The sequence below is a fragment of the Pseudoliparis swirei genome, chromosome 9 (assembly GCF_029220125.1).
Source record: "Pseudoliparis swirei isolate HS2019 ecotype Mariana Trench chromosome 9, NWPU_hadal_v1, whole genome shotgun sequence".
Taxonomy (NCBI): domain Eukaryota; kingdom Metazoa; phylum Chordata; class Actinopteri; order Perciformes; family Liparidae; genus Pseudoliparis; species Pseudoliparis swirei.
Genome location: NC_079396.1, coordinates 4,429,878 through 4,452,429, shown reverse-complemented (window position 1 = coordinate 4,452,429; position 22,552 = coordinate 4,429,878). Strand labels below are relative to the sequence as shown.

Sequence of the window (22,552 nt, the reverse complement as noted above, 5' to 3'; positions counted from 1 at the left end):
GTTACCTTTACATTTACTAACATATTTTACCCTCGGGGTCAATTTGACCCCAGCAATTAAAACCTCCAGAAAATTATTAGAATTAATATTGTTTCCCAAGTTTAAGTGTGAGGTACTTTATGTTTGTTTGTTGACTACCTAAATAGCTCTTAAAATATATAAGAAAGTTGATATTTCTTATATGTTTGACAGTGAAAAACAGCCTCGGGTCAAATTGACCCCAAAGAACACCGACGTTAAACATTGAATGGGGTCAAATTGAGCCTAAAGGTAACAGGAGGGTTAAAATAGAACGAGGCCACTCGATCCGGGAAGTGGGTTTCGAGAAATAGATTCACGGGTTTGAAGAAGTTATCGGACGCCGAAGCGCTTTTTAAATATTAAATACATAAATAAAAGCCCTAACAGTGTTAATGCAGAGTTCCCGTGCCAATTACGTACACATGACATCTATTGCTTCTGTCCATCCGGGGAGGGGGATCCTCCTCTGTTGCTCTCCTGAAGGGTTCTTCCCTTTTCTTTTTTCCCTGTGAAAGTTCTTTTTTTCTATTTCTTGGGAGTTTTTTCCGGATCCGATGTGAGGTCAAAGGTCAGGGATGTCTCGTATGTGTACAGATTGTAAAGCCCTCTGAGGCAAATTTGTAATTTGTGATATTGGGCTATGTAAAATAAACTGAACTGAATTGTAATGGAATGCCTGTGTCCGGTGGGACTCACTCCTGTTGCCTCAGCCCAGTGTTGACGAGGCCCTCCAGCTCCTCCTCATTCCGCAGCTTTTCACACAGTTGCTGATGTCGGGTTCGTACGCGAAACAATGCCACACTGCGGATTGAAATAAACAAAGAGCAGAGGGAGGGGGTAAACATCTCATACACGAAGGTAAACAACAGACCAGTCACCGACTCGCCTGTCGTCCGCTGCTCTCTGTCGCTCCATCTCTTTCTCCAAGTCGTCCCTGTGCTCCATCAAGCTCTTAATGTTCTGACCACAGGATTCGAGCTCTTTTCTGGAAGAAAAGAAGAAGAAGAAGAAAAAAAATGAGACGTGAAGTTACACAGAGCACTCCCAGTGTTGATGTCGAAAAAAACATCCCAGATTGAAGCCAATCGGAAAGAACATTTTCAAGGCTGTTAAATGTACACAAAGCGTCACGCTAACGGATTTCCTCGCGGCCATTGCAAAAAGAGGATGGCGATACTGTGGGCTAACAAGGACCACGTCACAGTTCATCGGGCGCTTAATGGCTCCCAGTGCAGACCAATAAGAAGTGTGAAGAGAGCACATTGTGTGAAATGTTCTCTCTGCAGCTGAAATGATTTCCTTCAAATAGCTCAATCAATTGGTACAGCAACGATTGGCTCAGAGTGAAGAGGGCAAGAGGGGAATTGACCTGGGATAAGTGGAATTGAAGTGAAAAAATAAAATAAAGAATAAAACAAAAACAAAAAAGATCTTTCCAAAAGCTGAAAAGATTGTGTCACGTTGTTGTGGTTCTATATTAGAGGTCCGGACCTGGCTCTCAGCACGTCGAGCTCCTTCTGTCGGTGAAAGCAGTCCAGCTGGTCCAGGTTTCGTCTCAGCTTGAACATCCGTGCTGTCTCGGCATTACGCCTCTTCTTACCACTCACGGCCGCAACCGCAAGGTCACCGTCACCGTCAACGTCTCTGTGGTCATCGCTACGGGCAGATGGGAAAACTACGTTCAGGAAAGGTTGCGTGTTTCATGCAAAATCTGCATTGAACACGCATTATGCACATGCATAACATTAAACCACATTTATAACCGGATTGTGTTCATACTCAGGGTTTTTCTACGATCGTACAAACTTATCATAATCACGATGCCATTTTCTATCAAAATATCTTCATGAGAATAACACTGAGATTGACATTGACGTACTGAGAGGGAATTAACAGGATTGATGCATGATATATTGTTATGACGTGTTCCTCGGAGAAGCGAGAAGCACTCACTCATACAACTCCTCCAACCACTGCAAATCAGGAGGAAGGGCTTCATCTTCATCTTCAAAAGCCTCCTGGCCCTCAGCGTCTTCGAGAGTAAATGTGTATTTTAACTGGGATTCCAGTCTTTTTAAAACGATGTTAAAAACAGACGGTTATATGTATAATTGTGAATGGAAGATGTTGTACAACAAGGCAGCAACAGGGCCTGTCACTCACCATCACTGTCCTCATCCGTGTCGAGTAGGACGCTCAGCAGTCCACACCGGTCCGACACCACTTCGAGTGGACTTTCCTGGTCTTCGACATCCATTTCGCCTAATTCACGAATAACACATTAGCAGACAAAAACCTAGGACTTCCACACGATATATTTTAGGATATTATGTCGACGTTTGCGCCTGTTGCTGGTCACAACGGCCGCTACGGTGTTACGGATTAAAAGGCGACCGTGTTAACTGGCGACTTTGAACCAACGAGTCCGTTGGTGTCGGAGTTACTGACGGCTGTTGGCAATAGGAAGACGACACGTAGCTGCCCTCTTGAATGCCGCATTGTTTAATTTGTATACTATATATTATTATGTATATGAGAAGTGTTGAAAATTAAACCAAGCGGCATTCGCGAGGACAGCTATACGTGAAAAGTCGCCAGTTAACACGGTCGCCTGTTAAACCGTAACACCGGTCTCATTAAAAAAGTAAAATAAAATGTCGTTTTAGTGGAGTAGTGGTGTCACAAATTAAATACCGACTCTCGGTGGTGTGCAGCAGGTGTTGGGTCGTATGTTGGAGGTGTTTGACATTGCCGCCAAATCAGGCGACGTTCAATGACCATAATTATGAACGGAATTTGGCGTTACATTTCTTCGACAGCGGCTAGCTTAAACCTGGGAAGCTAGACAGCTCAGCAGCTAGCTCCGTAAATTCACAACTAATGCTGACTTTAGGCTGTACGACTTGTATTCGTAGTTAACAGCTTAATTCATCGAGCACCAAGCCGTTACCTCGCCTGTCCGTAGTGTCCGCCTCTTTGCGAGATATCTTCTCAATGACTCGATTACTTGTTTACTCTCACTGCAAAAGTTACACCGCCATGTCCGTTAGCGTTGCCATGGAGACGGGACGCAGGGGGCGAGGCTCCGTAGTCGCTCGAGACCTCACTGCCGTCACGTGCAACTTCCAACTGAAACTTATTGTAGGAGAATGGAAACTATAATGACGACATACTACCTCACGAATCCGCTGAAATAACATCAAAAGACGTTAAAAGAGTTTTATTTATTCATGATAAAACCACACTGTGCACGAGTAGGTGACACTGTTGTTCTTTTTCTCAAATCATTCTTTAATAAAATTGCATTTGTGTGACTTCCTGTCTGCCGTCACCTTTCCATATACTTTCCCCCACCAACATATTTCATCTGATTAACATCAGTCGACCCAGACTCAGCAGAACACATCTCACAAGAATGACGAATCTGTGAGTTATGCAAAAATATTTTGTCGAGCATGCGAGACTGCTATCTACAATTAACACTGGAAAAAAGATTTGTAGTTGATCAGTGTTGCACTGGCACAATGGGCTTTTGAAACAAAAGGAAGGAAATATTCTCTTTTATTTGACACACGAAAGCTGTCTTTCAATATTCATCATAATGTCGAAGAGGAATTAAGAAGAAGAAGAAGAAGAAGAAGAAGAAGAAGAAGAAGAAGAAGAAGAAGAAGAAGAAGAACATATGTGTATCCTACTGTATAATATAGTGAAAACTTGGTCTCCATGGGAGACTGAATAAATAACTAGTATGAGTGTATGTGTGTGTGTGTGTGTGTGTGTGTGTGTGTGTGTGTGTGTGTGTGTGTGTGTGTGTGTGTGTGTGTGTGTGTGTGTGTGTGTGTGTGTGTGTGTAGGATAGAGGGCATGATTTGTTGGAAGGATAAAGGCAAAGCAAAGGCAGCTGCAAAGAGAAAAGCAGACTCCAGGTAACATGAAGGATGTATCAACAGGAGGAATGCCGATGGAGGTATAGAGAAAGGGAATACAGGTGAGAGGAATAGAAGGGAATGAGGAAGTGTATCGTGTTGGAGAGTCAAATCCAATGCACTTCTGTATTCTGGTGTCTTCGTATCAAAAGAGCTTGCAGAGCGAATCCAACTGCAGGCTCCGGAGGGAGGGACCGACTTGTGGTTCCAGCACCACTGACTCTGGGCCTCTGAGGCGAGGCAGCAGGAATCAGGCCAGGTGCACTGCTGCAACAGAGAGGAGGTTATAATGAGGAGGAAATACAAGCTGCACACTTTGACAGAATGGAGGATACAATTCTTCTTTAATCATATATATATATATATATGAATACAAAAACATAATAATAATAATTCTTGCCATGTCATATATAAATATATATGTATATATATATACATTGTTATTATTGTCAATCATATATAAATACAAATAAATATTATAATAATATACAATATTATATATAATATTATGAGAATTATTATTATAATTATTTATAATAATTATAATTGTAAATCATATATATATATATATATAAACATAATAATAATTCTTGTCAATTATATATAAATATATATATATAACAATTATTATTATTGTCAATCATGTATAAATAAAAATAAAATACATATTATAATAATATATAATATTATATATAATATTATACGAATTATTATTATTAATAATAATAATTCATTTATTATAATAATAATTATTAGTATTTATTTATATATTTATATATATATATATGATTGACAATAATAATTATTATAATAAAAATAATGTATCATAGTGAAAAATGCTGACCTCTGGGCCTCATATCATATCTTTATAGTGAAATATTTTTGGGGGAAATTCATAGAAAATTAAGTGAGATGTGTTTATGACTTTACCTTGTTTTTCCAGCAGAGTTGGAATTATTGCATCAATTTTTATGATTCTTTTAAAACTCTGTCCCCCGCCAACTTTCAGAAAGGGCAACACTGAAACGGGAACACAAAATATATCTTGATCACTTTTGTTATTGATTAACCTGCATGTACTAAACTGGTATGACATCGATATTATTGTGAGTGTTGTTGATACTCATATAATACATGTTTTTTATATATGTTGTATGTGGCGCCCATTGTACATTTTATGTATGGTTTGTGTTCTTTATATTAATGTTTTTTTAGGACATCATGGGGGCCTTTATACGGTTGAAAAGAGACATGACAGGACAGGAGATGGACAACGACATCCAGGGAAGGATGGACGCTTTATGTTCGGGATAATAACCCCTTTACTTTACATGCATGACCAAAAGCCCAAATCTTTTTAGTTGTTAGTCCCTTTTTCTTTTCCACGTTATTAAACAGTATAATTTCCACGATGGGCTTCTTGATTCTAATATGGTCAACATTCCGTAATATGCTGCTCGTGGCCCCTCCCCTCCCCGGCCAGATTGAATCTGATGTTTAGAAGCCAAGCAAGGGAGAGAATTGACAGATTAGTGACTCTCTCTCCCTCTCTCCTCCCCCCTCTCTCCCTCCCCCCTCTCCCTCTCTATTTCTCTCACTCTCTCCCTCCATCAATCCCATCCTTCCCCTCTCTCACACTCTCTCTCTTACCATCCCTCCATCCCCTTCCCCCTCCCTCTATCCATCCCTCCCCCTCTCTCTATTTCTCTCACTCTCTACCTCACACACTCTCCATCCCTCCCCCTCTCTCTTTCTATTTCTCTCACTCACTCTCTCTCTCACTCTCCCTCCCTCCCTCCCTCCCTCTCAACTCCCTCCCTCCCTCTCTCCCTCCCTCTCACTCACTCTCTCTCTCTCCCTCCCTCCTTCTCTCTCTCCCTCCATCTCTCTCTCTCCCTCCCTCCCCGCTCTCTGCTCTGTTGCCGGCGGACAGGCGTTGGATCGGCTCGTTGTTGCGGTCGGACCGGGACTTTTTTTTGTCTTTATCCTCGGTGCGCTCTGCTCTCGTGCGCTCCTGGACGCGGAGGAATTGGGGGAGCGTGACCATGGGGGTCACCATCACCACCTCCACCACCACCTCCACCACCACCATCATCCTCAACTGCATCATCAGCACCGGCGCACTCTACTTTCTCCTCGACAGCGCCGGATCACGAGGAGAGCTGAAATAAAACTCTTGGCTGTGGCTTTCTGTCGTCGGTTTCTATTCTGGGAAACTTTTTTCTTTCTCTTTCTTCTTTTTTTACGCTGAATTATTAACCACAACGCGCGAGGTATGGAGAGCCCAACTTTCCTGGCGAGTCTCGTCCTGCTCTTCCTCGGAGGGGATTTTTTTACCTGGTGAGATCAGCTTTGTATTTTATATTTTATTTTATTTATATTATATATATATTATATATATATATATATATATATAATTTATTTTGCAGGTTATTTATACTTCTAAATAAACAACAAAATAGGAGAATAAAAAGTTGGATAGACCATCACGAGGAGATCATTAAAATATCAACACCTCTCTGTGGGCGGTCTACGTCACCAGACCGTCCACATACATCATAATACCCAACATGATTTAAAGTTTAATCTCCCTGCCATGACGTCACCTTATTAATATTAACATGGGGACATAACGCTTCCATGCATGTGGCTCCCCCCCCACCCCCCCAACCCCCACAACCCCGAAGTCTGCTTCCTCCTCTGCTTCACCTGCGGGCACATAGAGGACTTTGATGACGCTATTTGCATAATGCATATGCATAGAGAGAGAGAGGTGATGTTTACCTTCGCATTGAAAATGCGGAAGGTTATGTTTTGATCGCCGTGTATTTATTTATTTATTTATTTATTTGTATGGGTGTTATTCGCATAACACAAAAAGTATTAAACCGAATCGCTTGGAATTCGGTGGGATGATTGGTTATTATCCGGGGACCATTTCATTCGATTTTGGGATCAATCGGGTCAAAGGTCAAGGTCATGAAAAGGTCAAAATCTTCTTTTTACCATAGCACGGTCAATTTCTATCCAATTGGCATGCAACTAATGCCAAAATGTTCATAATTCAATGCCCAATCTTGTGATATGCGAAGGTATGCACTCTACCGAGTGCCCATTCTAGTTTTTAATGTATTTATTCATTTTTATTTTATTTTATGGAGATGACATTTTCTTTGAGGTGAGTGCTTTTTTTGTTTGCTGGTACAATCGTCACCCCCACCTGCAGGCCTGTTCCATCAGGGTCCTGGTGGTGCCACCAACATAGACAGAAGCCCTGAGTTTGGAGAGTTGAGGGAAAGGGAGAAAACAGATGAACGGCACGTCTCAAACACGCCACGACGCCTCGCCTCCTGTCCGCTGTACATGAAGCTGAAACGAGTCTTTCCGAGTTCATTTCCAGTGCTCTAATCTGTGGATTTATAACGAGAGGAGATTTTCCGGGTAAAATGAAGATCCTGTATACACGTGACCTTAAACGTGACCTCACCGTGACCTCTTATTGTCAGCATTGTGAATGACCTTCTCACGCCGCTGTCCTGAATACAAAACAGGTTTATCGAAACCGCCGTGTGAGTTTTAGCACTTTGAACTTTACAAATACATACAGGACTGTCTCAGAAAATTAGAATAAAAAAGATTTATAACAGCTGAGTGTTTGTCAACCCTTCTTTTCATGATATTCTAATATTTGCAATAAATCAGAATAAAAGTGAATCCAGAATATATATATATGTATACATGCATATATATGTATATATATACGTATATAAATGTATATATATGCATGTATATATATAAGTATCTATATATGTTTTATATATATATATATGTTTATATATGTACATATATATATATATATACGTATATATATATATTTATTTATATACTCTTTCAATGGAGGTCCTCCATGGCACATCCATCTGTGCGCGGTCGACATGCCCCCTCCTCCTCCTCCTCCTCCTCCTCCTCCTCCTCGCGCTCTCATCCATGAGCTTTCACAAGCATCCAATTCTTGGGATAATCAGCATCCACTCCCGAGCCCCAGACCCCCCCCCCCTGCATATTCTGGCAAGTGCCAAAGGGCAAAGGGTGAAGCTACTTAAGCTTTTGGGTGGACATGTGGACGCGTCACTTCTCTTGTCCCTCTTGGCTGACCACCAGCAGAGGGAGGAGCAGCGATTGTAATCGGCTTATTTTTCTTGCACCTCATTATGTGTCGGCTCTCTCACCCTCACACACGCACACACACACACACACACACACACACACGTTTTGCCTTTGGTGGTTGAAAGTTGCAAACTGTTTCCTTCCCTCGCACTCCGCTCGGAACAGCATTACTCCAGATCCCTTCTTTTCAGCTCCTCATTTATCCATTTCACCAAAGTTGCTCTGCTGCGGTGTCATTTTCACTGCTTTTTTATTACTTTTTGCAGCCGAAGTGACACCCATCACACTTCACAGGAAGGGACTCAGGGGAAAAAAGCACGACAAATGCACGAGGTGCCGCGCGGAAGAACGTGTAAAAAAAAGAAAAGCAACAACACATGTTCCGTTACGTCGTTAACGGTTTGTCGACTTATTCTGAGCCCGCGAGCCGCCGCGTCGGACCCGACTGCAGCGTCTGAGTTCGAAGGCGACAAAGTGGCGTCGAGGGTCACGACCAAGCCACCGACTGACGGGTGTCGTGTTGCGCGGCTTACATTTTCTAAAAATCCATAAAATGGTGGGATTGTTATGGCAGAAAATGTCACAAAGGTCTGCGGGCACTATGACGCGCACACATTTACTTAAAACCCAAATGAAATAGAGGACGTGTATAACAGTGACGATAATGGTCCGTATGGAGCGATTCTGGACGAGTAGCGACGTGTTTACACTCAGAAAAGTCGCAATGTCAACAGCTAATGGTTGTTTTTTGGCAAAAAGGCGGAACTGATGAACGAATAACTAAGATATTAAAGGTTCTCGCTTATGATATTCAGAGAATTAATAAAGCATCACAACAACGGTTGTCCACTGTCGACATAGTCGGGCCGGCCGTGCATGTTTTTGGTGCATGTGAGCGAGCACCAATCCGCTAGATCATGGCCACCGCTCCACCCCGACGTCCCGCAATCACTCAATCCAGATCAATGTTTTTTCTCATTTTTTAAATGCTTGTTTGAAAGATCTCCCCACGGCCATCTGCAAAAGGGATATTAGAGATAAACATTGATAAAGGGAGAATACGTTGTTTCCCGGTGAGTTGGTCATTTCACGACGTTGTAGTTACGGCTGTAGCGTCAACCACTCGGCTCATGTCGGCTAAATGTAAACGAGTTCTCAGCAACGTGGGGTGTAGAAATGAAAACTTGATGGATATATTGTATTCCATCGTTAAATGTTTATTAGATTATATCCCCTATAGATCTCCTCTGTACAGTTCATCCATCCAGTAGATCCCTATATATCTCCTCTGTATAGTACAGTATGTCCATCCAGTAGATCCCCTATAGATCTCCTCTGTACAGTATGTCCATCCAGTAGATCCCCTATAGATCTTTTTTTGAGAACCACTGCAGTACAGTGTGTCCGTGTAGATCTCTCCGTGTTCACGAGGAAGCGGCCTATCGAGGATCAGCGTTCAGACTCTGCTGAAGTGCCCTTGAGCCGCAGAGGGAGGAGGGACCCGAAACGCCTCCTGCTGGATCGGAGGCGGAAAGAAACACTCCCAACACACAATGATTGTGTTTTCTAACGAGGTCAAAGAGGCGTTCAAAGACAACTTTTCAGATCAGTGATGATTAATAACTTTATTCCAAACGTCGCCCAAACCCAATAGGTTAACTCTGTTTGGTTGGCTTGCTTTCAGACAGTTATGGTCACAATTCTGGGCTAAGTTTAATCATAATATGACAACAGATTCTGAGTTAGGGGAGACAGGGATCTACTAGCAGCTTGTAAAACGGATTATTTACCTCATCTCGTCAATTGAGTGGAAATAAAGGTAAAAAAGCAAAAACCATATACACAGAGTGTTAAAGTAGTCCATTAAACGATGTGTTTGCTTAATGAAAAGGGATCTGTTGTTATTATTATTATCATTATTAGAATACACACTCTACTCGTGCTCAGGTAACTATAGCGGTGTCCGATAGCCTAGTTCTGAAAAGAGGCCAAATGGGATCATTAAAACCATAATGGGAGCTTTCAACTCAAAGAAATAAAAAACTTTATATCAACATCTGATGGAGAAGAACAGGAACTCGGTGTGAATGTTACAGAGGATGAATGGTTGAATATTTATCCTTAACAATCTGCGTAAATTTGGATCGAACATTGTTGGAAAAACATAATCAGATTCTTTATTACGCCCCAAATTAGTCTATTAGTCTATTGTTCAACCACGTTGGGAGGAGAGGAGGGGCAGTAAACCACTCCCACGTGTTTTGGCTTTGCCTGGAAATTGTGCAGTTTTGGGGAAATGTCCAGATGGATATTGTCAAAATTCTGGGCTATGACACCCCTAAGTTTGATTATATAACACATATTCTGAGTGAGGGGAAGACAGGTATCTGCTAGCAGCTTGTAAAAAGGATATTATGAAGAGATGACACGCGATAGAATCGCCGTCACAAGATGGATGGTGGAAAAATCATGACTGATTTCAAAATAAGAGCTCAAGAGGAGCGATTTTTTTTTTTACACGTCAGCGATAACACGAGATAAGAGCACTTGAATGTTTCTTCGGACTTATCACGCTTCTGAGAGGACAGAGCACACCAGACCCTTGTTGTTGTTTATTTCTGTATATACAGTATATGTTTTATCTGTGGTGAAAAAGACGTACAAATAAACTGTAACAAAGAAAAGAAAAGAGGCCATCTATTTGAGAGTGGCTGCTGCTGTTTGTCTCCTCCTCCTCCTCCTCCTCCTCTTCTCCCCGTCTGTTTAATGTCAGCTCTTCAGCAGACGGGTGCAGATCCAGGCCTTTTTCTGAGGGTGTTTAAAGAAGCCCAGAAGGGAGAAGGAGCTGAGGAAACAGAGGGGTTTATAGAGGATCTCCACAGACAGCCCTCGGATGTCTCTCAGCAGCACACACTGATATTCAATATTTTGAAGAGCTGCGTATGATGCAGTTCGGCTTTATTACGGTCGTAAAAATGCATATTCAGGTGTGGAAATCCCAGAGTAAATATTTTATCGCGTTTTTCTCTCAAACAATAACATCAAAAACAATAACAGAGCGGCGTTTAACCGAAGCGATATGTCTGTGGTCATTTAAATAAATGCCCTTTTTGTTACTTTGTCACAATTACTGTCGGGAAGCATCAGGGATACGCGCTTTTTGTACATTTTTATAAGTTTGGCTAAGTATTCTGGATTCAATAAAACGAGCTTCTGGATGTGTTGTAATAGGAGAGGAGCGGCAATGGCGAACAGATACACAAGTTAAACAATAAATGATATATGGGGCTTCCACTGGTGACATAAAGAGGACACTATGCTACTTTTCTGTAGTCAGGGATTGCAATGCTAAGAATCCCGAACAATGAACATGACCCCCACCCCCCGCCTCCCCCTCCCCCCTGGAGGAGGCCTGTTGGAAATGGTGCGGTCATGGATTTTCTTGAAGGAAAAGCTCTTGATTTTTTTTCTCCATATTTAGAAAGTACCAATTAGTGAAGGAATCCAGGAGTCACACACCGTGATTAATTCATTCACTCGGCGCTCCCGATTTATTTCCGACGTGACAGTGATTGCCGGGCTAAAAATACACCTGCACACGGATTCACCAGGGACATGTTATGTTTTATTATTATTTTTTCTTACTATGATATAATGCTGATCATTATTACGTGGTTTTCCATGTTTGTTGTTGTTGAGGTCAGTTTTCCACACACACACACACACACACACACCTACACACACACACACACACACACACACACACACACACACACACACACACACACACACACACACACACACACACACACACACACACACACGTGACATGCTTCGCTCTCCAGGAAGTAGACTTTCTCCAAATGTCGGCCTTATTCCAAAGGTCACTGGATTCCTTGTCATTGTTGGTCAATAATTACGTCTTCCATCAAGCCCCCACATACGGTCCATTTCCCCTGTCAATACCCCCCCCCCCCCACACACACACACCCCCGGCCTTTGTGATATTTTCTGAATGTCACTTTCACTTCACTCACTTTCCTTTCATCACACGTCGGCCGGATCTTTCATCTCTGTCCGGGTTTGAGCTTCTGAAGTCAGATTCTTTGCCGCAGATCGTCACGTGAAACATGTGAGTGGGTAACTCTCGGCTCCATTGGATGACGGCACGGCGTCAACCCAACGCCGACGTAACTGACCTGACCCGAACTCAAATACATTAGGGTCCATACCGCAATCTTTATCTTGCTTGTCATCTCTTTTACAGGCTCTGTTTTCAGAATGCAAATCTGCCCCCTGGTGGCAGCGGAGCTGCGCTGCTCTTGTTAAATCCTACACCGAGGCAGTGTCTGTCAGACACAGGCTCTGGGCCCTCTGGGACTCCTTTTAAACGATACCTATATATTTATATATAAAAGGACTCCCCCTATATTCTGTTAGAGGAATGGGAAATGGCAAAAAGCTCTGCCTGAGTCGAGGCGGCGCTGCCCCGCACGAGAGACAGCGATATAATAAGGTGCCGACCTAAAAAGGCCTCATTAAATGGGGGTATGTGGACTAATGAGGACCCGTCTCGTTTGAATAAAATGGTCCCGAGCTCCACGGACCGAGGCTCAGCATGATGCTGCGGCTTCAGTGAAATCTGAATTTGACTCCGCCTCCTCGTGGACACAAATGAAGGGAATTATGCCAATGTGGCTTCAACACATGTGGCTTTTTATACGCTTGATGCAATGCAGGATTATTTGGGAGGATACGAGTGATGGGTAGCACTTGGTTCTGACATTCAGGACCAGCAGAATGTGGTCATTTACATCCAAGAATCCCCAAATAATTAGATGTTTTATTTCTTTTTTATGATAATAATTAATTTTTCGTTCTACTCATTTGAGAACACGTCCGTAATAGATGCGTGGAAATGTGTGCTTTGTGTCGTGTTATCCTATAAATTAAAACAAAAAGTAACAATATAAACATAGAGAGCCTGTTTCATCCAACTTAAATCTCTTATGAATATGTATGTGAAAATATGTCGTCTCATATGTTGTCGTAGGTTTAAGAAACGATAGCATCCCAATTTAGTCGTGAATAATTAAAAAAACATTTAGAGAATATGGATTTGTTGCATTTGGCAGAGAAACGTATACGTGTTGAATTCTATTGTCCTTATTTAAATAAACATAATATAAATAAACATGTAAAAGTTACTAACACGTTTGCCGTAACTTTACAATATGTCATCGTGGTGTGAACAGATTGTTTCTGCTCCCCGTGTGTGATTGTGCGCTCTACGTTCTATTGTTTTCATTTATTGTTTTTATGGTCATTTTTTCAAACTTTTATTGTATAGATTTTAATGATGTTTTAATGATGTGATGTAAAGTGTTTTTCAGGGCCTTGAAAAGCGCTATATAAGTTAAATGCATTATTATTATTATTATTATTAATTACATGGCAAACCCCCCCCGCTATAAAGAAAATCATCTTTAAAAGACACATTAATGAATCTGGGTTCATTTTCTCAAACATAAATATTCAAAAAATACTGAAATAAAATAAAAAAATATAATATATATAATATAATATAATAAATATTTCTATAATGAATATTTATAAAATGAATATTTCTATAATAAATATAATAATTTATATAAAATCTATAAAATAATATAATTCATTATATACAATTAAATATTTATATAATAAAGCGTGGGTTCCCTCCGGGTTCTCTGGCTTCCTCCCACAGTCCAAAGACATGCTGCAGGTTAATTAATCTCTAAATTGCCCATAGGTGTGAATGTGAGAGTGAATGGTTGTATGTCTCTATATGTGCCCTCGATGGACTGGCGGCCTGTCCAGGGTGTCCCCTGCCTTCGCCCAATGTCAGCTGGGATCGGCTCCAGCGCCCCCGCGACCCTAATGAGGATAAGCGGTATTGATAATGGATGGATGGATGGATATAATAAATATAATAAATACTCAAATAAAAAAAATACTCAAAGATATTTGAAATTCTCTATTTTTTCAAATTATTACAGCAAACACTAATATTTTTTTCTCTCAACAGTGAACATCCAGAGGTGTGTTTTTGACCTGTGTGACCCGAGGTAGCTGGACGGCCTCTGAACGCCGCTGTGTTTGCTGTGTGTGTCTCCTTTAGGGCATTGCTGAGTGACATTGGGGACTATGTAGGTAAAGACATTCAAATATCCTGGTTACCCAACCTGGATGAGTTAATGAAGGACTATGCCAGAAATTTTCGCCCTGGGATAGGAGGTGAGTATGAGATCTACTGCTCGTGGCGTTGGGTTGCATTTCACCCCCTCACATTTACAGCCATCCTTAGCATCACCCACCTCAAACAGCAGGCAACACGGGAGGCGTTCTCACATTCCCATTCTCCAATTCCATTATCCTAAGAGAGGAGTTGTCTCCTTCTTTCTTCTTCTTTCTTCTCGTACGACATTTTGGAAAACAAAGCCGTATTTACCTTTTTTACGCAAATACCGGGTTTGACTCGAATCATTTGCCAACGAGAAGAAAAGGGGAAAAAAAGAAAACCGTTAAGGTGGGAGAGAGGCCTCTTCTGCTTAATCGAGGACGGCGATGGCCCCTTCGAGGATGAGAGAGGGAGACGGGTGGTGCAATAGAGACGTTGCTAAGAATGGCTGCAATATGTGAAACATCCAATGACCACAGCGATAGATTTCTCAATCTCACAGCTTAACTCAGCTGAGCAAAAAAAGGTGAAAATGTGGAGCAGGAGCACCGCTTTCACCACAACGGCGATACGCAGAGCGCCGCGTGGCGACCGCACTGCTGGTGATGGAACGTGCTGCTGAGAAATGACAGCTTCAAACAGGAAGTGGCTGTTGGTGACTGCTGAGGAATCATGTGTGTTATTGGGAGGAGGTCCCCCTTCATTCAACTCACATCCCCCAAAGCCTTTTAGTTTTAGAGCTATGTGTGTGTCATTACGCCACAATAAAATACGCATATGTGACTTTTGCACAAATAATGATAATAAACCAAAAAAAAGGATTCATAGAAGTATTTTTGAAAATTAAACGAGGAAATATTCACAAACGTGACACGTTTACGACACGCACAATTGGCAAAATGTCATTTCAGACCAACTCTTTGATAGTACAAATACTATTTGTTAATCACATTTTTTTTCTTCAGAAAAGATATTTTTTAATGGATTTTATTTTTAGTTTTTTGATTAAAAACAAGCTTGATCCAAACGGTGTCAATGGAAAACCGTATTTGCGAAACAAACCATTTGTTTGTATTTTACACAAAGGATTCATGAGTCTCATTGTATCGTGGAATACATTTTTACATTGCAATCATTTCACATAACGTTCTATTCATGAGGCAGCTGCATACTGCACGGTTTAATTGCCTCCCAAAACAGACAAATATGTGCACATTTATTGCATTTGCACTTTCGAACACCTCTGTGAATCCCAATGTATTTGTGTAATATTCATGTTATTTAATCAAGGTTTTATGATGCAAAAAACGCCATATTAATACCTACCATTCACTATATAGTAAGCCACATTTTCCATTTTCCATGTCCCTGCTTATGCAGTTTTGTGTATTTTGAATAATTTCATAATCCGTGCACAATCCACCTCGGGGATAATATGTCAACCTCGCTTGCTATTGCATCAGGTGACACCCTCTAAACTTGTAAGGCCGACAATTGGCATGCAACGAACATGCCATTGTAAATCCCCTCGCACTTTACATCCAGTGTATGGCCCGGCGAATATTCTTTGAAATGGTTATGGGACGGGGTTGAATGGTGGGGGATGGTAGAACATGATTCCTGAATGCTCAGTTTGAATAGCCTTTCTGCTCTGCATCAGTGAGCTCCCCTGGAGTTCCTGCCCTCTAGCATCCGATCACAGAGGCACACTCCGTGCTAATCACATGGCAAACTGTCGAGTGGAAATGCTAGCTCGCTCGCGCGTGTGTGTTTATGTGTGTGTGTCTTAGAGTGTGTGAATGTTGGCAGGAGCTCACTCTGTGCGAGTCCACGAAAGCCCAGTGCTGTTCATGAATGCCCACAGCACGACGTGCCACTTAGCTTGGTTAAACTGGATAATGCTTTAATCTCTATGCACTGTAGGAGTGTTTGAGACGGGGGATGATGGGGAGGTGGGAGGGGGAAACAGATGGGAGATGGAGACCGGAGGGACTGATGGAGGGGGGGGGGGGGGGGGTAACGTGTTGTTTTTGGAGGCAAGTTTTTGTGTTGCTTTCTATTCTCACTTCTCCGTCCCGCAGGTCCACCGGTGAACGTGTCCATGGCCATTGAGGTGGCCAGCATTGACCACATCTCGGAAGCCAACATGGTAACGTAAACGGTCGCTTCTCTCCTTCCCTTTTCGACACAGAGGTTCCCTGACATCCCGTCAACTTCCTCTTTTGCGGCACAGATCAAAGATTTGCTATTTGCATAATCCTGATTCATCCCACTCGAGGGTTTCAAAGTGCTCGGCGTGAACATGTGTGACACGTTGGATGAGCCTCAGAGGGCTTTACAATCCGTACACATACGACATCCCTGACCTTTGACCTCACGTCGGATCAGGAAAAACATCTCCCTCCTCAGATGGACCGAAGCAATAGATGTCATGTGTACAGAATGAACAATGGTTACAACACATTCAATGAATAGGACAGAAATGTATGAATAATTCGTAATAGGCATGGACCACGATCCAGACCTCTACCATCTATGAACAGAAGGAGGTAGAGAGGAGGGGGGGGGGGCATCAGCAGGGCCATGGCAGGAGGCACCAGACACAGCCAAGTCCAATGAGACGTGAAGTCACAAAGACTGCGGGGAGGAAGTAGAGTTAGTCATGTGCGATGGAGAAGTATCTACTTAGAGGAGAGGAGATACAGTAGGTGCTCAGTGTATCCCAGAGGAGAGAGGTGCTCAGTGTATCCTAGAGGAGAGAGGTGCTCAGTGTATCCTAGAGGAGACAGGTGCTCAGTGTATCCTAGAGGAGATAGGTGCTCAGTGTATCCTAGAGGAGATAGGTGCTCAGTGTATCCTAGAGGAGATAGGTGCTCAGTGTATCCTAGAGGAGAGAGGTGCTCAGTGTATCCTAGAGGAGTGAGGTGCTCAGTGTATCCTAGAGGAGTGAGGTGCTCAATGTATCCTAGAGGAGAGAGGTGCTCAGTGTATCCTAGAGGAGATAGGTGCTCAATGTATCCTAGAGGAGAGAGGTGCTCAGTGTATCCTAGAGGAGAGGTCCTCAGTGTATCCTAGAGAGAGGTGCTCAGTGTATCCTAGAAGAGATAGGTGCTCAGTGTATCCTAGAGGAGTGAGGTGCTCAGTGTATCCTAGAGGAGATAGGTGCTCAGTGTATCCTAGAGGAGTGAGGTGCTCAGTGTATCCTAGAGGAGATAGGTGCTCAGTGTATCCTAGAGGAGAGGTGCTCAGTGTATCCTAGAAGAGATAGGTGCTCAGTGTATCCTAGAGGAGAGGTGCTCAGTGTATCCTAGAGGAGAGAGGTGCTCAGTGTATCCTAGAGGAGAGAGGTGCTCAGTGTATCCTAGAGAGGTGCTCAGTGTATCCTAGAGGAGAGAGGTGCTCAGTGTATCCTAGAGAGGTGCTCAGTGTATCCTAGAGGAGAGGTGCTCAGTGTATCCTAGAGGAGAGGTGCTCAGTGTATCCTAGAGGAGAGAGGTGCTCAGTGTATCCTAAAGGAGAGGTGTTCAGTGTATCCTAGAGAGGTGCTCAGTGTATCCTAGAGGAGAGGTGCTCAGTGTATCCTAGAGAGGTGCTCAGTGTATCCTAGAGGAGAGGTGCTCAGTGTATCCTAGAGAGGTGCTCAGTGTATCCTAAAGGAGAGGTGCTCAGTGTATCCTAGAGGAGAGAGGTGCTCAGTGTATCCTAAAGGAGAGAGGTGCTCAGTGTATCCTAGAGGAGAGGTCCTCAGTGTATCCTAGAGGAGATAGGTGCTCAGTGTATCCTAGAAGAGATAGGTGCTCAGTGTATCCTAGAGGAATGAGGTGCTCAGTGTATCCTAGAGGAGAGAGGTGCTCAGTGTATCCTAGAGGAGAGGTCCTCAGTGTATCCTAGAGAGAGGTGCTCAGTGTATCCTAGAAGAGATAGGTGCTCAGTGTATCCTAGAGGAGAGGTGCTCAGTGTATCCTAGAGGAGATAGGTGCTCAGTGTATCCTAGAGGAGAGGTGCTCAGTGTATCCTAGAGGAGATAGGTGCTCAGTGTATCCTAGAGGAGTGAGGTGCTCAGTGTATCCTAGAAGAGATAGGTGCTCAGTGTATCCTAGAGGAGTGAGGTGCTCAGTGTATCCTAGAGGAGATAGGTGCTCAGTGTATCCTAGAGGAGAGAGGTGCTCAGTGTATCCTAGAGGAGAGAGGTGCTCAGTGTATCCTAGAGGAGATAGGTGCTCAGTGTATCCTAGAGGAGAGAGGTGCTCAGTGTATCCTAGAGGAGAGAGGTGCTCAGTGTATCCTAGAGGAGAGGTGCTCAGTGTATCCTAGAGGAGAGAGGTGCTCAGTGTATCCTAGAGGAGAGAGGTGCTCAGTGTATCCTAGAGAGAGGTGCTCAGTGTATCCTAGAAGAGATAGGTGCTCAGTGTATCCTAGAGGAATGAGGTGCTCAGTGTATCCTAGAGGAGATAGGTTCTCAGTGTATCCTAGAGGAGTGAGGTGCTCAGTGTATCCTAGAGGAGTGAGGTGCTCAGTGTATCCTAGAGGAGATAGGTGCTCAGTGTATCCTAGAGGAGATAGGTCCTCAGTGTATCCTAGAGAGAGGTGCTCAGTGTATCCTAGAAGAGATAGGTGCTCAGTGTATCCTAGAGGAGAGAGGTGCTCAGTGTATCCTAGAGGAGAGAGGTGCTCAGTGTATCCTAGAGGAGAGAGGTGCTCAGTGTATCCTAGAGGAGAGGTCCTCAGTGTATCCTAGAGAGAGGTGCTCAGTGTATCCTAGAAGAGATAGGTGCTCAGTGTATCCTAGAGGAGATAGGTGCTCAGTGTATCCTAGAGGAGATAGGTGCTCAGTGTATCCTAGAGGAGATAGGTGCTCAGTGTATCCTAGAGGAGAGGTGCTCAGTGTATCCTAGAGGAGAGAGGTGCTCAGTGTGTCCTAGAGGAGAGAGGTGCTCAGTGTATCCTGGAGGAGAGAGGTGCTCAGTGTATCCTAGAGGAGAGAGGTGCTCAGTGTATCCTAGAGGAGAGAGGTGCTCAGTGTGTCCTAGAGGAGAGAGGTGCTCAGTGTATCCTAGAGGAGAGAGGTGCTCAGTGTATCCTAGAGGAGAGAGGTGCTCAGTGTATCCTAAAAACGTTATCTAACATATCACGGAGCTATGTAAAGGTTTAAAAAAAACAAAGCTGAAAATCAGGCAAAAGGCCAAACTGACTCCATAGCTCCAACGTACAACATACCGTACTTAGCTCCACCCTCTTGTCACTTCTGGTTCGCAAAAAGCCAAGATGGCGACGGACACAATGTCAAACTCGAGGCTTCAAAGTCCACGAAACCGACGGGTGACGTCACGGTGAGGATGTCCACCGTCCACTCTCCCGGCGAGAGCCACACAAGACATTATTCACACACAAACAATACATATATTCTTCTTTCAAAGTGAGTTTTAGAACAGCATAATGATCCCTCTTCTTTTCCCTCCCACTAGAGGTGTTTCTTTCTGTAGAGTTTCGTGTCCCCGTGACTCAGCCGCCGGTGTGTGTGTTTGCGCGCTGTTCTTGGCAGGACTACACCATGACCGTGTTCCTGCGCCAGAGCTGGCGCGACGACCGCCTGTCCTACAATCACACCAACAAGACGCTGGGCCTGGACAGCCGATTCGTGGACAAGCTGTGGGTGCCCGACACCTTCATCGTCAACGCCAAATCCGCTTGGTTCCACGATGTCACCGTGGAGAACAAGCTCATTCGCCTCCAGCCCAACGGAGTCATTCTATACAGCAGCCGGTACGAGCAAGCAAGATTATTGTCTCCACTCGTATCTGGGAGCTCAGAAAGCTCTCGCTTCTTTCTGATTTTTTCCCCAGATTTTTTTAGATCTATATCATGGGAATGCAAATCCTGCATGACCTATCACATGAGACATTTATGTCAGTACTAACGTCACGAGCTTACAAAACAATTCTCTGATACGGTCTGATGTGCATGTACAAGGTGGATGCAGAGAGATGGGGGAGGTAGAGGAATGTGGAAAAAGGTAAAGTGGGTGCAGGTGAATCATCAAAAGAGCAAAATTGGGTGTTTTTCTGAGTTTGAAACAAAATTTTTTTTTACTGCTATGATGAAAAAGATAATCCTCCAACCTAAATGGCAAACTGTATCATTTGTTGTTTGCCTTTTCCAAACCCGGCATATACGTTTTCTCCTCTGCTGCCCGTTGGCAGGATGACAATGTTCATCAGCGCCTCCCAAAAAGCTCCAAAGGAGAAGAAAAGGGAAAACAAAGATTAATGTGATGTTTTTCTTCTTCTTAAGGTGTGGAAAAGATTGATTGATTAATTTGATAATCGGGCGTTATTTCAGGGTGCCGGGCCACGAAGGGGGCAGTACTGTTTGTTGCCTGTAGGTGGAGCGCTGTCCGAAGTACTGGAGAGAGAGAGAGAGAGAGAGAGAGAGAGAGACTCAAACATCTGTTTAGTTTCATTGCCCGTAAACGTTTTTGTACCGGTTCGGTCTAGCCGCTCTAATTAGCCTCGTGGCCGTGATCCAGAATTTAGCAGCTAAAGTGCCAGATACTTTTTCTCAGGGAGTTGGTGAAAACTAGAGATAAAAGGAGAGTGACTATCCGAGGTTTTGCATCCGTCATGTGACCACAAACACGACTCCAGATGAATATTAATGAGGCTCTGTGTCTTCTGGAGGTGTAAACGAGTAACCGTGAGCTAAACGTGTTTTGCTATTTGACCTTATGACATATATCAGTGAAGTATTTACAGAATCATTTAGTCCCCCCCATCCCCCGAATTTGCCAACAAATCTAATAATAATTGGGTCCAAGGTTTTTAGGTCTTCGCTTGATATTATGATGATCGCTATGAAGCACAGTTGTCAAACACAAGGCCCGCGGGCTGAATCCGGCCCGCCACGTCACTTCATATGGCCCCTGATGGCTTGAAAGACATTTAAACAAAAAATATCCTGTGCTTTTATTTTGAAGGTTTGAAATTAAATGGATTTATGTCATAATATTAGAGAAATTCTCTTATGTACACTATTTCTACACACAACTAAAACAAAAATCAAAATGCAAAGAGAGTTATTTAACAATATGATTGAGTAGTTTATAATGTGTTATAGTTACAACCCTTTGAGGGCAGCTATGATGCTCATGTGGCCCACGGTGAAAATGAGTATAACACCCCTCAGATATTATAAAGTACTGAGCTCCTATTTTAATCTCAGCTAATAATATTCAATATTGTAGTCTCTGCAAAGATGTGAATATGAGTGTTGTGAGTATGAGTATGTGTTAACTGGGCTGCTTTGCTCATAGAATCACTTCCACGGTGGCGTGTGACATGGACCTGACCAAGTATCCCATGGATGAACAGGAGTGTATGCTGGACCTGGAGAGCTGTGAGTCTGGATCCACATGGACTCTGCTTCTTCCCCTCAAACATCCACGAGAACATGTTGCCTCTCTTGATTTTCACTCCACACGTTCTCGCTAATGTGAAGGGACGCCGAGGAACGGCTACGAACTTCTTCCATCACGAACCTCTATACCCTCGATACACGACCCCATCACTGTAGGTGTCTTGTTTGTCATCTTTTGGTCCTTCTGTCTCTAGACGGCTACTCCTCGGAGGACATCGTGTACCACTGGTCAGAGAGTCAGAAAGAAATCCACGGCCTGGACAAACTGGAGCTCTCCCAGTTCACCATCACGGACTATCGATTCGTCACCGAGATGATGAACTTCAAATCTGGTGAGCGTCCATCTGGCTCTCCTTTTGTTTTTTCATGTTCGATAGAGCCGGTCCGATAGATCCGATCCGATAGACTCGGTCCGATAGAGCTGGTCCGATAGAGCCGGTCCGATAGACTTAGTCCGATAGACTTGGTCCGATAGAGCCGGTCCGATAGAGCCGGTCCGATAGACTTGGTCCGATAGATCCGGTCCGATAGACTCGGGCCCATAGAGCCGGTCCGATAGAGCCGGTCCGATAGACTTGGTCCGATAGAGCCGGTCCGATACCCCCTTACATTGGATCGAGTGCTTTATGCACTGTGTAATATTCGGTTTTTTTAATACTGTGGCTTGCCTCTTGCGTTTTGGAGGACTCCGATTATTTTTGAAGCAAGATTTCTATTTTAAACTTGAAGCACATCTCTGGTAATATTCTATGCATCGAAGGAATGAATCAAGTCGGGCGTGCTGCCGAGCCGGGCAGGAGGTTTA

The 22,552-nt window shown here is 43.4% G+C and overlaps 2 protein-coding genes across 2 annotated transcripts in view; one reads left to right on the top strand and one right to left on the bottom strand.

Annotated features, from left to right (window-relative positions):
• Positions 1–3,050, bottom strand: part of cfap74 (cilia and flagella associated protein 74) — a 65,169-nt gene extending 62,119 nt beyond the window's left edge. The window contains exons 1-6 of the mRNA XM_056422635.1: positions 2,972–3,050; positions 2,185–2,283; positions 1,975–2,053; positions 1,513–1,677; positions 908–1,006; positions 718–822 (exon numbers count right to left, since the gene is read on the bottom strand). Coding sequence (XP_056278610.1) covers positions 718–822; positions 908–1,006; positions 1,513–1,677; positions 1,975–2,053; positions 2,185–2,278 — 542 coding nt within the window. The 5' untranslated portion in view covers positions 2,279–2,283; positions 2,972–3,050. The remainder of the gene's footprint in view (positions 1–717; positions 823–907; positions 1,007–1,512; positions 1,678–1,974; positions 2,054–2,184; positions 2,284–2,971) is intronic.
• Positions 3,051–5,891: 2,841 nt separating this feature from the next.
• Positions 5,892–22,552, top strand: part of LOC130199843 (gamma-aminobutyric acid receptor subunit delta-like) — a 29,623-nt gene continuing 12,962 nt past the window's right edge. The window contains exons 1-6 of the mRNA XM_056423652.1: positions 5,892–6,287; positions 14,275–14,390; positions 16,416–16,483; positions 19,877–20,097; positions 21,644–21,726; positions 21,942–22,079. Coding sequence (XP_056279627.1) covers positions 6,223–6,287; positions 14,275–14,390; positions 16,416–16,483; positions 19,877–20,097; positions 21,644–21,726; positions 21,942–22,079 — 691 coding nt within the window. The 5' untranslated portion in view covers positions 5,892–6,222. The remainder of the gene's footprint in view (positions 6,288–14,274; positions 14,391–16,415; positions 16,484–19,876; positions 20,098–21,643; positions 21,727–21,941; positions 22,080–22,552) is intronic.